This window comes from Babylonia areolata, chromosome 4 (assembly GCF_041734735.1).
Source record: "Babylonia areolata isolate BAREFJ2019XMU chromosome 4, ASM4173473v1, whole genome shotgun sequence".
Classification (NCBI taxonomy): Eukaryota; Metazoa; Mollusca; class Gastropoda; order Neogastropoda; family Buccinidae; genus Babylonia; species Babylonia areolata.
Genome location: NC_134879.1, coordinates 1,782,820 through 1,800,319, shown reverse-complemented (window position 1 = coordinate 1,800,319; position 17,500 = coordinate 1,782,820). Strand labels below are relative to the sequence as shown.

Sequence of the window (17,500 nt, the reverse complement as noted above, 5' to 3'; positions counted from 1 at the left end):
GGAAAAAGTTTAACTGGAAAGAAAAATACCACTGAAAAGAAATGGGTCAGTAACAGAACGCCTGTAACGCTAGGGTACATTTTAGCTCTGGTCATTCTTGATTGTAAAAGACTAGTGATATAATATAAGCTCTACAAACCTAATCTTAGACAAATAGGACACTTCTTTAATAACAACACACCATTTTTATTGATCACACACTTTCTCGACAATATAAAAACAGTGTCTTTTTTAATCATACCCTGGTATATTCATACCGTAATTCGTTTTTGGCAGACAAGTATATTTGAATGGCAAATTCATAAAACTTTCGGGAAATCATTATGAACCCCTCCTCCCGCCTGGGTAATGTGTGTGGCTGGGGGGGAGGGGGGGGGGTATGGTCACTTGAAGGTCTACCACCAATGACCATTGCTGACCACTGACCGTCGCTGACCTGGGAGAACATAATGATGATGATGATGGAGTCTCCCGTCGGACCGACGGATGAGTAGGCAGGCAGGATTATCTGTCGGTGTGTGTCCTCATATGGGAGAAGAGGCCGATTCTGGATGCGCAGCACTTCCCACAGGTGTTGCAAGGGAAAACGTCTCCAGAAGTTGAGCCCTGCTTCCTTTGCTCATGCTTCTCCTTAATGGCCAGCGTTCTCTTGTTTTCAAACATCTTGATGCCACTAGAGCACAGCATCCTACAGCGAGAGCGGTCAAAGGCATCAGTTTCTCAGGAAGCGATGTCTATGTCACAGGCTTTGAGGTTTGTCTTCAAGGTGTCCTTAAAGCGCTTGCAGGGTCTTCCAAGTTCGCGGTGGCCTTCCTTCAGCTGTCCATACAGTAGCATCTTCGGGATCCTGCTGTCTGTCATGCGGAGAACGTGTCCTGTCCAGTATAGCTGGCACTGGATCAGCAGGCTTTCGATGCTAGGCAGGCCGCTCCTCTCTAGGACCTGGAGGTTGGAGACCCTGTCTTGCCACTTTATGCCGAGGATATTTCGTAGGCATCTCTGGTGAAACTGCTCAAGTTGTTGAATGTGACGGCGATACGTCGTCCATGTTTCACAACAGTACAACAAGGTGGTCAGCACAACAGCTCTGTAGGTTTTGATTTTGGTGCTGATCCTAATGCCTTTGTTGTTCCACAGCCTGTTGTTGAGTCTGCCAAAGGCGGAGCTGGCCTTGGCGATGCACAGCGTCACTTCTGCACCAAGGGCTCCGTTGCTGCATAGGGTGCTGCCCAGGTAGCAAAACTTGTCGACTGACTTGATCTCTGTGTCATCGATCTTGATTGCAGGTGGGGGGGAGGCACTGGCGTTCTGTGAGCTAGCTGGTTGATACATGGACTCGGTCTTGCTGAGGCTGATGGTGAGTCCAAAGCTCCTGCAGGAGGTTGAGAACCTGTCCATACTTGTAGATGTCGGCCTGGATTCCATCCGCTCCTGGTGCTTTTCCCTGACGTTGTCAGCTTCAGGGCCTTCAGGGTCTCGGCCTTGGTGGGAGGGGCAGCTAGCGAGTCATTGACTGGTGGCTGTGGGAGGGCTGCAATTACCTCGTCAGATACGGACGAGTCCCTGTTGAGGAGGGTGTTGAAGTTTTCTGCCAAGCGGGCAAGGATGTCTTTCTTGTCTGTCAGGAGGGTGGTCTGGTCCAAGGCTCGGACAGGGGTTGATCCTGTGACTCTCGGCCCATACACAGCTCGGAGACCATCATGGAAGGTCTTCGTGTCGCGAGCATCAGCAGCGGACTGAAGCTCTTCGGACTTTCTCTGCCACCAGGTGTTCTTCCTCTCACGCAGCCTCTTCTGTACGAGTTGCCTGGTTTGCAAGTACTGGTTCTCCTTTCTCTGGCAGTCTTTATCGGAAATGTGATCCTGATGCCGTATATGCAATGTGTTCAGGAGCTTGGAGATTCCAGAGTCGTTCTCGTCAAACCAGTCTTTGTGGCTCCCCTGTACAAAGCCGAGTGTGTCAGCTGCTGCTGTGTACACAGCATCTCTAAAGGTGCTCCATACTTCTACATCAGTCGATGCAGGAATTTGTTGGAGAGCTGCTTGGATTTGCTGCTGCAGCACATCCTTGGTGATGGGGAGGCTGTGGATGTTCAGCTTCCTAGGGGGTTTCTGCCTGGCTGGTTGGAGCTTGCATGCAATTCTGATGTTCATCTTAATGCGTACAAGGCGATGGTCCGACCAACAGACTGCTCCTCTCATGCAGCGTGTACTGGAAACATCACCTCTGTCCCTCTGCCGGACAATCACATAGTCCAGCATGTGCCACTGCTTGGAGCGGGGGTGCATCCATGTGTTCTTGTACTTGTCCGCTTGTTGGTGATGGTCAGTCCATGCTGCGCGCAGAGCGAGAGCAAAAGCAGTCCGTTGGAGTTGCACTTGCCAGTGCCGTGCTGTCCTAGGACTTTTGGCCACGAGGAGACGTCCACGCCGACGTGGGCATTGAAATCCCCAAGGATGATCAGCCTGTCCTTTCTGTCTACCACTGAAATGGTGTGGCTGAGCTCCTCGTGGAAGGCTTCTTTGATGTTATCAGGGTTGGTCATCATCGGGGCATAGCAGCTGATGACTGTGGCGAAGCGATCCTCGGACAGCTTCAGACGCAGGGTCATCAGCCTATCGTTTATCCCACGTGGAAGGCTGTCAAGCTGTCGTGTAAGTTTGGTTTGTATGGCAAAGCCCACGTCTGAGGTTCTTGGGGTGCCTTCTGGCTACCCAGTGCAGTAGAAGGTGTAGCCCCCTCCAACTTCCTCCAGCTGGGATTCACCGGCAAACCTGGTTTCACTCAGGGCTGCTATGTCCACCTGGTAGCGATCAAGCATTCTAGCAATGAGCGCTGTGCGCCTTTCTGGTCTGTCGTCTCTGTCTAAAAGGGTGCGAACATTCCAGGCACCCAGAGTCAGGGCATGACTCCTGGTTCTTTTCTTCTGTTGTTTTCGACCGCTAGTGTTGGATGTCCAAGTAGGTGCGGTTTCCTACTAGGTACTAGGCGAGGCAGGCTTTGTTTATGGACCCTTTTATCTCCCCTTCCCCGTGTGGGGAGAGCAGTGCTGTCCCTAAAAAGATCTGCTCTGACGCTGCGGGAGGATACGGGCGCCGCATCTGCCCCAGTCTATGGCGGACGACCGTCACCCCACAGCCGCCTGCGTGCAGAGTCGTGACTAGGAACTGCCAGCAGCATCCTCTGCTTGTCCCCATTACCACTAGCTCGTTCCGACATTAGCCTGGTTGCCTGACCAGCACAGGTGACTTTTTTAGTGAAGAGTTGTGCAGTCCCTTCCCCACTCTCTCGCACACCGACGCTCAGAGTCCCACAGGTGCAGATAGTGCCGCGTGTAGAACGGCCTCGGCAGGTGCAGGTTTTTTCTTTGGAGTTCCGTCTCCTAGGAGGATTTCCAGCCAAGGATAAGAGCTCCCCCTGCCCTTTGGTCATCCTCTTCCGTTTCCTCCTCCGCCTAGTCCGTCGTTGGGAGACTTCACATGCGGCAGGTAGTACTGGGTTACATGGTACCAGTAGCAAGGGCTATGCCCCTGACCTGACTAACGGGGGGAATATAGACATGGGGGAACATAGACATGCTTTCGAGCTTAATTACTATTCAAATACATGGAATAGCTTCCCAACCCCACGTGCCCCACAAAGCAAAGCAAACGGTTGAAGTCATGGACTGTCAGTGAAAGAAATAAAGACGACAAACCAACGGTTACTAAGTGAACGCTGAAATGTCGCCACATTAAATGAAATGTCACCAGTCCACTGATAAAGCTAGCATATGCATCCTTCAGTACACCAGTGTATATATAGAGAGACGGGTTGGTGATAACATATCGAAGTCCAACAGTGTATATACGCGCACATGAATTATCCGTGCTAAATTTTACAGCGGTGGAACGCTCTCTCTCTCTCTCTCTCCGACTCTCTCTCAGTCTGTGTGTGTGTGTGTGTGTGTGTGTGTGTGTGTGTGTGTGTGTGTGTGTGTGTGTGTGAAAACAATCAATAAATAAAATCGAAAACATGAACAATCCACGGCATGTAAATACGTATAACCCTACCTCCCAAAACCATATGCCTTAGATATATCAAACAAATTAATTAATATCTTTCCCCCTGTTTATATGTTGCAAATCACATCAAGTTACATGATATTGCTCATCAGTCCTTAATCATACCGATTCAAATCTTTAATTGTTGATTAGTCAAGTTCGCTTACTGTTATCATTAGTATTTCGTTCTAAGGATGTTATATTGTAATCTCATATTTTACACAAAATTTCACCAATTATAAGTTATCTAACACACACACACACACACACACACACACACACACACACACACTGCGTGAACAGTTACTTTTCCCTCACCAGTAGCTGTCTTTTTCCTCTATGTTTGTCAAATAACACTAATGGTTGAAAGACGCTAAACTGAAGAAGAAGAAGAAAAATACAACAACTGCAGCAGCAACAACGACCACACACACACACACACACACACACACACACGGGGGAGTATCGACACTCACGGCACATAGATTCTTAACACACTGATGCACAATTTGAGCTTAAAACAAAAATACATAGATTCATAGACTAATCAAAACCATGCGCCCCCATCACCCGTTGCGACAATAACCTGCAAAGGTTCCTGCAACGTATCGTTCCAGATTCCAATGCACAATATATTAACATGTTACCCGTGCACTCTTCGATGTTGAAGTCAGAAATCAAATCCACCCAAATGGGTATACCGGCTTGTGACAAAGTTGTGCACCATCTCTGGTTCGACATTCTTATATTATAATTAACAACCTGTCTGCAGTACAAAACATACGTGAGAAAGTCCAAAACGGGTGAAAATGTTAATTATATATATATAAGTTTCTCGACTATAGTAGAGGATTTTAAAACGAACTTGTCGAGATTAGAAAGGTGTCTAAAATACCGGCTTGTGACAATAATTTATTGAAGTTGTGCACCATCTCTGGTTCGACATTCTTATACTATAATTAACATTTTTACCCGTCTGCAGTACAAAACATACGTGAGAAAGTCCAAAACGGGTGAAAATGTTAATTATATATATAAGTTTGTCGACTATAGTAGAGGATTTTAAAACGAACTTGTCGAGATTAGAAAGGTGTCTAAAAAGGGATGCTTTTTGGGGCATTCCATGCACCTGGCAAGGGGCTTGGAAAGAATGGGGGATTCGCAAAGTGAAAGAAAAAATCGGACCCATGGGTCAGTTCGAAGTTACCCGTCTGTGTTACAAAACGTACATGAAAACGATTAAGACGGGAGTGTGTATATATACACAAGTTTGGGTCAGTATTCGTAATGAAACTTGTCTCGATTCTAAACGCCGGTATGTCCGAGTTCGTGGTGCATTCCATGCATCAAGCAATGGGCTTGAAATAGAAAAATTCGTAAGAAATTGGGAAGCTTGTCGCTGTCATATCTCCAGGAGCGGACATGCGCGAACGGGACGTATAAGGCAGTTCGCCCTCGAAAGCGGTCAGTGTACACGATCGCCAGGTTATTTAAAGTGAAGACGGAAAGAACTGTACCATGCTTCGCGAGAGGATGAAAACAGAGTGGGGGACGAGACAATAGGTTGTGATCCTAACATGAACACGACTGAAAATAATAAAAGAGCATGCATGAAACACCGTCACGTGTGTGCGACGTCAAAAGAGTGACGGCAGTCTCCTGTGGTGGGTCCGTTCTTTTCGGCCTGTTTCGTTGTACGTCCTTGCTATCGGTTCCGACAGCTTTGACCAGGTACACGTGGAAACCGCACACCATTCCCTGTATTGCAGTGCTCAAATGCGTTGCACAGAGGACTTCACATTAAAAAGTGAGCGGGACTGGTGGAACTGACCTTCCTTAACAACGTGCTGTGCAGAAAAGTCACATACCCAAATAAGAAAGTGCATTTTAACGGCCGAGTCAGTGTCCGTGCTGAACTTAACCGTTTCAATTGGACAGCTGCACGTCCCTTTCTCGTCAGTGATGCTTGCGCCAGTTGTGAATGTTCAAGTCAGCGATTTCACGTGTGTTTGTGTGTGTGTGTGTGTGTGTGTGTGTGTGTTGAGAACTTCATTCCGTGATTGTCCGTGGTGTGTGTTAGACAGCTTGTTTCCTCGACAGCACGCGTCACATACGTGTGTGCTGTGTCCTGTGTTGCATGTCAGAGTGCTCCTGGCCATCCGTGGAGAACTGAGGACGAGACATAAAATATTTAGCTCCACAGATGGCCATTCTTTCCGTACGCACACAGTTGTTCATGTTACGTCCGGAACCCATCAGTTGTCTAGTCCGCCACTCTTGTTTTCATCCTCCCCCTGAAACACGGTGCAGTTCATTCCGGGCGTCTTCACTTCAAGTACAAGATTGTCAGTTCCCCTTCGTGCACATCCACTTCGGCAGACAGGACAGGTCGTGCATGTACAATCACAACATTCCTTCAACATGTGTCTGGCAGTGTACAGTGACAGCTTCATTCCGTGTTTGCCAGTGTGTCCGTATAGTTGCCGCGGGGGCTCAGGCTGACTTCATTCCGTGACGGTGTTCACTCACAAGTTCATTCCGTGATAATGTGTGAAGGGTTGACAACTTCATGGTTCCGGGATTGTGTGTGTAGGCACTGACACCTGACTTCATTTCGTGGTTTGGTGCGCCGACGGTGTACACTGACAATTTCATTCCGTCAGAGTGTGTGCCGGTGGGGCTCCAGTGCGCAAAACATGTGGATTCATGTACTACATCGGTAAGTACAATCGCAAACCCTTGTGTCGTCGTGCACTGTCGTTTTCAGCCTCGCGCGAACTGGACTCCACACTTCATTCCAATTACACTGTTCGAAGTGCACAACTTAATACCCCGAAAGCAGCACTCCATTTTTAGAAACCTTTCTAATGTGGACAAATTCCTTTTAAAATCCTCTTCTATAGTCGACAAACTTATATATATATATATATATATATATATATAATTAACATTTTTACCCGTTTTGGAGTTTTTCACGTATGTTTTGTACTGCCGACGGGTGAAAATGTTAATTATAATATAAGAATGTCGAACCAGAGATGGTGGACACGTTCGTCAGAAACAGGTATACCCATTTGGGTAGATTTTATTTCTGACTTCAACATCGAAGAGTGGACGGGTAAAAATGTTAATATTGCGTGCTTTCTAAAGTTTCTAACAGTTCTCGATCACTTGCTCCTTAGCACTCAGTCTGCCATTGCCACTGTCACCCACACCGCCAGTGGTGTCACCGCAAAGGAAAAGTGTTACGTCAACTCAGGGACTTGACGGGCGACACTCCATCAGTGTAAAAATTTATGACAGTGCAGATACGAAGTTTCCTTACCGGGTTCCATCCCCGTCTCCCCCACACCCCGTTTAGGTCAACGACCTAATAAAAATTTATAACAGTGCAGATACGAAGTTTCCTTACCGGGTTCCATCCCCGTCTCCCCCACACCCCGTTTAGGTCAACGACCTAATAAAAAAATTACTGAGTACGTGTGTTCGGACGCTGAGATGAGTTTTACAAACCATTGCGATTCGAATTACGGTCAAGTGACCTGGTGCTCAGGTCTTTGGCGTTGTTCGTTAATGCAGGTAAAGACATTATTATATTAGGTCTTTCGTGCTGGCCTTGACATAGATTTTTTTCTTCTTCAGGTTTACGTGTTTTTACAGAAAATGTGTCAAATTGAAACACCGGAAACCACCCAAAGCAAGAGTACAACACACGATCATGCGGACTCGATCGCCTTTCAGTCTCTGCAAACCAGCTGCTATGCTTTTACGATGAACCGCACTGCAAATAAACAAGTACTGCTAAAAAAAAAAGAAAAAAAAAAAAGAAAAAAAAAGAAGAAGTGAGTAATAGATACATTTAATCAATATAGGGAAAACAGCTATGCCGGTAAATTGAAGTGAATATCAGCTGAGCCACCGGTGTCACAGAAACTGATGTTCATCGAGCATCAGGTTGTATGTAACAGACTATTTGACCTGGCAACATCTTGTGATATAATTATGGACCGCTGGCAACATCTTGTGATATGTTTATGGACCGCGTATAAAACACAATGTCATGTCACCAGATGTACGCAGCTACAAACACAGGTCCAATGCACTGACTGAACACCGACACTGACACTGAAATGTTTAATGTCATTAACTGTAAAACTCCAGTGACATAGTAGGTACAAATCAGAACAAAAATGGTGTCAAACAAATAAAATGGAACAGAAAGGAAAAACTCCATGTGGCAGGCGGGTACTGTGCCTCTCCCCCCCTCATATCGATACGAATACATAACAAAGTACATAAACATACAATATCATATCAATATATCAAGGCGTGCAGGCCTGACAAGGCCTTTTGCCCGCTTGAAGTGGGGAAGAAAAAGAGTTCCCACATATATCTGGTGCATTTTTCAACACTGAGTGTGCAATGCTTGAAAAATCAAGAAATATATAAATGAGTTTTGTATTTAAAATTTTGTAAATGAATATCAAGATAATTTTTAAATGTATTCTTTGTTCCTGTGGAAACAACGTCTTGTGACAAATTATTCCAAACATTTGTTACTCTGTTAGTAAAGAAATGTGCAAATCTGGAAGTTTTTACTGAAACTTTTAATAGTTCATCGGAATGGCCTCTTGAAGCACTGTTCTCATTCAATGTAAACAAAGAGTTTATAGTTCTGCCATCATATAATCCACGAGTCATTTTATAGATCTCTATTAAATCACCACGCAGTCTTCTATATTCTAAACTAGGTAACTGAAGTGCTTGCAGCCTATTTTCATAGTCCATATCAGCAAAGCCAATGATTCTTTTAGTAAATCTTCATTGAACATTTTCAGTACTGTCTATATGTTTCACTGAGTCCGTATTCCAAACAACAGTCCCATATTCTAAGACTGGCCTGACTAATGACTTAAATAATGGCACCATAATGTCTTTACTTTTACACTGTATATTCCCAACTAACATTCCAGTCAATCTATTGTTTTTTTAATGGTTTCATTAACGTGAACATCAAAAGAGAGACCAGAGTCAACAATGACTCCAAGATCTCTCTCGGATGAAGTTTCCTGCAAATCCGTACCATCTATATAATACTTATAATGTGGATTATTTCTGTCTACGTGTAAAACTTGACATTTACTGCTATTAAATTTAATTTGCCATCTATCAGTCCAGTGTACTAAATTATCAATACTAACTTCAATCTTCCAACATCAGAATCTAATTCCTCACAGATCTTTGTATCATCTGCGAAGTTTTTCACAAAACAGTCTAGTATATCAGGCATGTCATTTATATAATATCCAAAGAGTGTGGGCCCGAAGACACTGCCTTGAGGAACACCAGTACTCACCTTAACAGGACATGATGACTCAGTCCCTACTGATACATAATGTGTTCTCTCGTAAAGAAGTCTTTTATCCATTCCAACAATTTACCACAAGTACCGTACCCTTGCAATTTAACAATTAACCTAATATGTGGAACTTTATCGAACGCTTTCTGTAAGTCCAGATAAATTGCATCCATTTGTTTATTGTTTTCAAGTGACTGCATCCAGTCATATAAAGTAGTCAGCAACTGAGTCACACAGGATCTACCACTGGTGAAGCCAAACTGATAATCAGACAATAAGTCGTTATCAATCAAATGTTTATTTAACCTTCGCCGCACTGAGCTTCTGACTCGAAGATTCGTCCCAAGGTGGGCCTCTCAGACCCACATACCGCCAAAGAAGCAATGGGCGGTTTACCCCTTAATAATCCCAGCGTGGGCCTGTCAGACCCACAGGGTTGCAAAGCAGGCAAGCGAGCGATAGGGCCTAGGGCTGAATTTCAGCCGTCACCGGTGCATCTTGAAACCAGCATGGCATCGCGAGCATCCATGGTGGAAGAAGCAGAGCGATAACTTCGCGCTGCTTTGGGTGTATTGGGGTAAGTAATTCGATCGCCCATGTTGCATCCTTGTTATTATTTATTTGTGTACACTTTTGAAACATTTAAGAGATCCTGCCCGTTTTTTAAATACTTTTCGTGTTGTGAAGTTAGTTGCATGAACTGCTGCCGAGTTTCAGGAGGCAGCATAGCAACACACATAGATCTAGCGCTCTATTACGCTCTGTGTGTTATAGGGGACTAGTTTATGAATATCCATTGTGTCTATGGCTAGCAATGGCTGCAGCAACTTATCGAAATTGAATCTAAACTATTTGCGCCCTAACAATATGCATTGTGAAGCTGGTTGTCTGCAGGCAAGCGATGGTGCCACGTTTACAGTAAATTTGGATCCCCTTTCAAAAAAAGCCTTTTCCAACAAAAACGCTTTTGGGGGATTAGTTTTTATATATGACACTTTTGCATCTATTGTTATATGTTTACATATGATGTACGTCTCATGCGAGCTCAAGTGCACAGATTGCTCTGCATGTGTTTTGTGGGAGCTAAGATATGTATGATTGATTGTGTGTGTGTTTGGGGTGGAAATGTGTTTATATGTGTATTTGGGTGGGCGCTGGTGGTGGTGAAGTGGCACAGCCGTGCATGTTCCCTGCCCCTGGCCTTCATTATAGCCCTCTGCAAGTGACGCCCTACCTCCAATGGGTTGCAACCCCCACGTTTAGTGGTTGATTCCAGGTATTTCTGGAAGGCATTATCAAAGACCATATTGATTTGCCAAGCAGAGAAGGATAGAAAGCAAATAATAAAACTGACAGAGAAATACTGGCAGCAGAGTATAAAATCTCAAAAAGAAATGACAGCAGAGAAGGAGGACAGCAGAGAAGAACAGATGGCACAGAAGATGACAGGGAAGAACAGACAGCAGAGAAGAACAGATGGCACAGAACATGACAGAGAAGAACGGATATCAGAGAACAGATGGCACAGAACATGACAGGGAGGAACGGATAGCAGAGAAGAACAGATGGCACAGAACATGACAGGGAAGAACAGACAGCAGAGAAGAACAGATGGCACAGAAGATGACAGGGAAGAACGGACAACAGAGAAGAACAGATGGCACAGAACATGACAGAGAAGAACGGATATCAGAGAACAGATGGCACAGAACATGACAGGGAGGAACGGATAGCAGAGAAGAACAGATGGCACAGAAAGATGACAAGGAAGAACGGATAGCAGAGAAGAACAGATGGCACAGAACATGACAGGGAAGAACGGATATCAGAGAACAGATGGCACAGAACATGACAGGGAAGAACAGACAGCAGAGAAGAACAGATGGCACAGAACATGACAGAGAAGAACAGACAGCAGAGAACAGATGGCACAGAACATGACAGAGAAGAACAGACAGCAGAGAAGAACAGATGGCACAGAACATGACAGAGAAGGAGGACAGCAGAGAAGAACAGATGGCACAGAAGATGACAGGGAAGAACAGACAGCAGAGAAGAACAGATGGCACAGAACATGACAGAGAAGAACGGATATCAGAGAACAGATGGCACAGAACATGACAGGGAGGAACGGATAGCAGAGAAGAACAGATGGCACAGAACATGACAGGGAAGAACAGACAGCAGAGAAGAACAGATGGCACAGAAGATGACAGGGAAGAACGGACAACAGAGAAGAACAGATGGCACAGAACATGACAGAGAAGAACGGATATCAGAGAACAGATGGCACAGAACATGACAGGGAGGAACGGATAGCAGAGAAGAACAGATGGCACAGAAAGATGACAAGGAAGAACGGATAGCAGAGAAGAACAGATGGCACAGAACATGACAGGGAAGAACGGATATCAGAGAACAGATGGCACAGAACATGACAGGGAAGAACAGACAGCAGAGAAGAACAGATGGCACAGAACATGACAGGGAAGAACGGACATCAGAGAACAGATGGCACAGAACATGACAGAGAAGAACAGACAGCAGAGAAGAACAGATGGCACAGAACATGACAGAGAAGAACAGACAGCAGAGAAGAACAGATGGCACAGAACATGACAGGGAAGAACAGATAGCAGAGAAGAACAGATGGCACAGAACATGACAGAGAAGAACGGACAACAGAGAGGAACAGATGGCACAGAAGATGACAGAGAAGAACGGACAACAGAGAAGAACAGATGGCACAGAAGATGACAGGGAAGAACAGATAGCAGAGAAGAACAGATGGCACAGAACATGACAGAGAAGAACGGACAACAGAGAGGAACAGATGGCACAGAAGATGACAGAGAAAAACGGATAGCAGAGAAGAACAGATGGCACAGAAGATGACAGAGAAAAACGGATAGCAGAGAAGAACAGATGGCACAGAACATGACAGAGAAGAACGGATAGCAGAGAAGAACAGATGGCACAGAACATGACAGGGAAGAACAGATAGCAGAGAAGAACAGATGGCACAGAACATGACAGAGAAGAACGGACAGCAGAGAAGAACAGATGGCACAGAACATGACAGGGAAGAACAGATAGCAGAGAAGAACAGATGGCACAGAAGATGACAGAGAAGAACGGATAGCAGAGAAGAACAGATGGCACAGAAGATGACAGGGAAGAACGGATAGCAGAGAAGAACAGATAGCAGAGAAGAACAGATGGCACAGAAGATGACAGGGAAGAACAGATAGCAGAGAAGAACAGATGGCACAGAACATGACAGAGAAGAACGGATATCAGAGAAGAACAGATGGCACAGAACATGACAGAGAAGAACGGATAGCAGAGAAGAACAGATGGCACAGAACATGACAGAGAAGAACGGATAGCAGAGAAGAACAGATGGTACAGAACATGACAGAGAAGAACGGATAGCAGAGAAGAACAGATGGCACAGAACATGACAGAGAAGAACGGATAGCAGAGAAGAACAGATGGCACAGAACATGACAGAGAAGAACGGATAGCAGAGAAGAACGGACAGCAGAGAAGAACAGATGACACCAGAGAGGCCCACCATTGGACGAATAAGGGTATTGGCCTTTGCTCCTCTTTCTCATATGTGGATCTGAAAGGCCCAACTTGGGATGAATCAGGACAATGAAATTACATCATTAATTACTCCTTTCTTTTATGATGTAACAATTCCAAATTTTGTCACCGGAAAGGGACTTACGAGTCAGGAAAAGTCAGGAAATTTCATAACTGTAGCTTTAATAGTTCCGGAGATATGGGGACTTTTATGCGGCTGTGGGTCTGACAGACCCACTCTGTGCGGCGAAGGTTAAAGTGTCACGTATGAAACCTTCAAAAACTTTACAAACAACTGATGTCAAACTTGCAAACGTTTTGGTGCAGATAGTAAAGAAGGGAAACTACTCTGTAATTAATGCTAGGGGAGTTAATTTGCTTTAAACTGATCTTTCTCATCTTAAACATTACATTTTGAAATTATACTCAATACATAAAAAGCTTGGATTTTTAAAAAAAAGTGTATCACAAGTGAGTCTTGAAGGCCTTGCCTCTCTTGTTATTTATTGTCACTGTTTGAGTAATGTCCTGTTAGCGTCCTAAGTTATTGCATCTATTTGTTACATTTTCATGGTTTGTGGGACCAAAAACAGAAAAAGCAAGATGGTGGCACGTTAATTTAGTGACTGAATCCGCATCAGATTTGAGTAAAATAGCGTACAAAATAAGAGTCGAAATCCACTGAAAATGGGTAACGCCATCTACCATTCAATGGTGATACCGTTTCGTCCATGCACAAACATTGCCGGTAAAATAGGTTCCAGACTTTAGGATGCTGAAATAGGACTTTACCTCTCTGTATTCAGTTACTTATGTTGTCGTTGTTATCCATTCCATTCATTCCATTCATTCTCCTGCCCGGGATGGGCGTAGAGGAGACATGAGGGACGATTCCGTAGTCAGACGACGCCATCCGGTTCTATCTTCTGCCTGTCGTATCAGCGTAGCGCTATCCATATTGGTCCATTCCTTGATGTTGTCCATCCAGCATTTGGCTTGCCTCCCTCTTCGCCTACCACCCTCTAGCGTTCCCTGTAGAACTGTCTTTTGCAGTGAATTGTGGCGTGTCACATGCCCGAACCATGACAGCTTCCTCCTTTTGACCACTGCTAAGAGTGGTTCCAGTGGACCCACTAGCATAGTTATTTGGCTCGTTGTTATCATTATCATCATTAAGCTGTGAGTCCTGAAGAAAATGTCCACAGCTGTATTGTGTTCGTGGAGGCGCTGTGTATAATTACAGACTGTGTTCAGGTGCATTGATTTTATATTCGTGTGTGCGAAGCACAGGTGTGAGCATCAGTTGAGGTTCCGTCGTGTTCACAGATGTGCGGCTGTTGCTGTGAGAGGGTTTGTATACACTGACGTTCAACTTACTACAGGTTGTTTGTTATAATGTGTGAAAGAAGTGCTAGGAATGAAGCTGAGCTTTTTGTCCACTTTGTTTAATTACATTTCTGAAGAGCTGCTGGTTAATTCTGTGTTTTGATTGTTACATGTTTGAGTCGTTGTTAATGTACTCTTGATACCAGCTGCTGGAGATTTTGAGAACTTACGTTTCACCCTGCGTGTGCGTGTGTGCGTGTGTGCGTGTGTGTGTGTGTGTGTGTGTGTGTGTGTGTGTTAAGCCGGTGTATACAGGTATTTAGATATGTGTGTGCGTGTGTATACTTCGTAAAAAAAAAAAAAAAAAAAAAAAAGAAAAGAAAAAAAAGCCCCCCCCCCAAAAAAAAAAAAAAACACAAAACAAACACACACACACACACAAAAAAAAAAACAACAACAAAAAAACAACAACCGTGGATGGGTTAAACTTGATTCCAAATTCCAGTTTCCCCATATATTTATCATCTGTTTAGAAATTGTGATTTGGGTATACATTCACCCATATAGGTCTGCCTACCTACTTACCTTCCAGCCTACCGACCTGACCTGTCATCAACCCACGTGCTTACTGTACCAAGCCAACCTACCCATCCACCTAGCTTTCTCTTCATGAATAAACAGGAGAACAAAATAGTAAAGAGTGGTGACTCTCTCCATTCAAAAGGTATACAACTTCATGTCAGTGCTGCTTACGCTTCCGATTCAGCTAGCACACGGGTAACTAAAGGGTACATTGGAAGTGTGTGGATTGGTTTCAAAATATAAAGTACATCGAAAGTGTCTGGGTTTGTTCGAATGTACTTACATTTGTTCAAGCTGAATCGGTGGCATAAGCAGCATTGACTTGAAGTTGTGTACCGTGTGAATGGAGAGAGTTACCATTCTTTACTATTTTGTGAACGTTCTTTTAACTCCTGTTTCAGTTCTTTCCCGGGTACAGACGACCACCCACCCCAGGCACCCAGTAAGACCCCCAACAACAGCGCGGTGTAGTCAGCAGCATGCCCAAGGACACAGTAGGCGTGGCTCTCTTCGGTCTCGGCAGGATGGGCGAGATCCACCTGGAGAACTTGGCTGCCAACCCCGACGTCCGCCTCAAGTGGATGATCGACGTGGCCGGGGCTGAGGAGAAGGCCGGGGAGCTGTGCCGTCAGCACGACCTCCAGGAGGCGCAGTTTGTCGACGCCAGCGATTGTCAGCAAGTCTTCGACGATCCTGGGTAAGGTGCTGCTCTAGGCTATGGAATTTAGGTTACAATTTGCTTTGGATCCAAACGTGTACGATGAAATAAAATAGATCATACAGAGCACACTGATACAAAGTTTACCCCTGTAGGGAGAGGCGGGAGCATCATTAGATTTTGATTGATTTTTCATGATTATTATTCACATTTCTGGTTCTGAGAGAGCGAGGGGATAGAACAGAACGTTTGGAGGGGAACGGGGAGAGGGTGGGTGTGGTGTGGATGGGTGGGAGGGTTGTGGAGGAGTCAGGTAAGGGTAGGGTGGGTGTGGTGTGGATGGGTGGGAGGGTAGTGGAGGAGTCAGGTAAGGGTAGGGTGGGTGTGGTGTGGATGGGTGGGAGGGTAGTGGAGGAGTCAGGTAAGGGTAGGGTGGGTGTGGTGTGGATGGGTGGGAGGGTAGTGGAGGAGTCAGGTAAGGGTAGGGTGGGTGTGGTGTGGATGGGTGGGAGGGTTGTGGAGGAGTCGGGTAAGGGTAGGGTGGGTGTGGTGTGGATGGGTGGGAGGGTTGTGGAGGAGTCGGGTAAGGGTAGGGTGGGTGGGAGGGTTGGGTAGGAGTCAGGTAAGGGTAGGGTGGGTGTGGTGTGGATGGGTGTGAGGGTTGTGGAGGAGTCAGGTAAGGGTAGGGTGGGTGGGAGGGTTGTGGAGGAGTCAGGTAGGGGTAGGGTGGGTGGGAGGGTTGTGGAGGTGTCAGGTAAGGGTAGGGTGGGTGTGGTGTGGATGGGTGGGAGGGTTGTGGAGGAGTCGGGTAAGGGTAGGGTGGGTGTGGTGTGGATGGGTGGGAGGGTTGTGGAGGAGTCAGGTAAGGGTAGGGTGGGTGTGGTGTGGATGGGTGGGAGGGTTGTGGAGGAGTCGGGTAAGGGTAGGGTGGGTGTGGTGTGGATGGGTGGGAGGGTTGTGGAGGAGTCAGGTAAGGGTAGGGTGGGTGTGGTGTGGATGGGTGGGAGGGTTGGGGAGGAGTCAGGTAAGGGTAGGGTGGGTGTGGTGTGGTGTGGGTGGGAGGGTTGTGGAGGAGTCAGGTAAGGGTAGGGTGGGTGTGGTGTGGATGGATGGGAGGGGTGTGGAGGAGTCAGATAAGGGTAGGGTGGGTGTGGTGTGGTGTGGGTGGGAGGGTTGTGGAGGAGGCAGGTAAGAGTAGGGTGGGTGTGGTGTGGATGGGTGGGAGGGTTGTGGAGGAGTCAGGTAAGGGTAGGGTGGGTGTGTTGTGGATGGGTGGGAGGGTTGTGGAGGAGTCAGGTAAGGGTAGGGTGGGTGTGGTGTGGATGGGTGGGAGGGTTGTGGAGGAGTCAGGTAAGGGTAGGGTGGGTGGGAGGGTAGTGGAGGAGTCAGGTAAGGGTAGGGTGGGTGTGGTGTGGATGGGTGGGAGGGTAGTGGAGGAGTCAGGTAAGGGTAGGGTGGGTGGGAGGGTTGTGGAGGAGTCAGGTAAGGGTAGGGTGGGTGTGGTGTGGATGGGTGGGAGGGTTGTGGAGGAGTCAGGTAAGGGTAGGGTGGGTGTGGTGTGGGAGGGTTGTGGAGGAGTCAGGTAAGGGTAGGGTGGGTGTGGTGTGGGTGGGAGGGTTGGGGAGGAGTCGGGTAAGGGTAGGGTGAGTGTGGTGTGGGTGGGAGGGTTGTGGAGGAGTCAGGTAAGGGTAGGGTGGGTGTGGTGTGGATGGGTGGGAGGGTTGTGGAGTCAGGTAAGGGTAGGGTGGGTGTGGTGTGGATGGGTGGGAGGGTTGTGGAGGAGTCAGGTAAGAGTAGGGTGGGTGTGTTGTGGATGGGTGGGAGGGTTGTGGAGGAGTCAGGTAAGGGTAGGATGGGTGGGAGGGTTGTGGAGGAGTCGGGTAAGGGTAGGGTGGGTGTGGTGTGGATGGGTGGGAGGGTTAGGGAGGAGTCAGGTAAAAG

The 17,500-nt window shown here is 46.5% G+C and overlaps 1 protein-coding gene across 2 annotated transcripts in view; it reads left to right on the top strand.

Moving 5' to 3' along the window:
• Positions 1 to 17,500, top strand: part of LOC143281516 (putative oxidoreductase YrbE) — a 32,068-nt gene that overhangs the window by 3,116 nt on the left and 11,452 nt on the right. Inside the window, exons 1-2 of one of the 2 annotated variants that reach the window (XM_076586731.1) lie at positions 14,211 to 14,343; positions 15,303 to 15,598. In XM_076586731.1, coding sequence (XP_076442846.1) covers positions 15,381 to 15,598 — 218 coding nt within the window. In that variant the 5' untranslated portion in view covers positions 14,211 to 14,343; positions 15,303 to 15,380. Of the gene's footprint in view, positions 1 to 14,210; positions 14,344 to 15,302; positions 15,599 to 17,500 lie in introns of those variants that run through there. The other variant, XM_076586730.1, reaches the window with a different exon arrangement.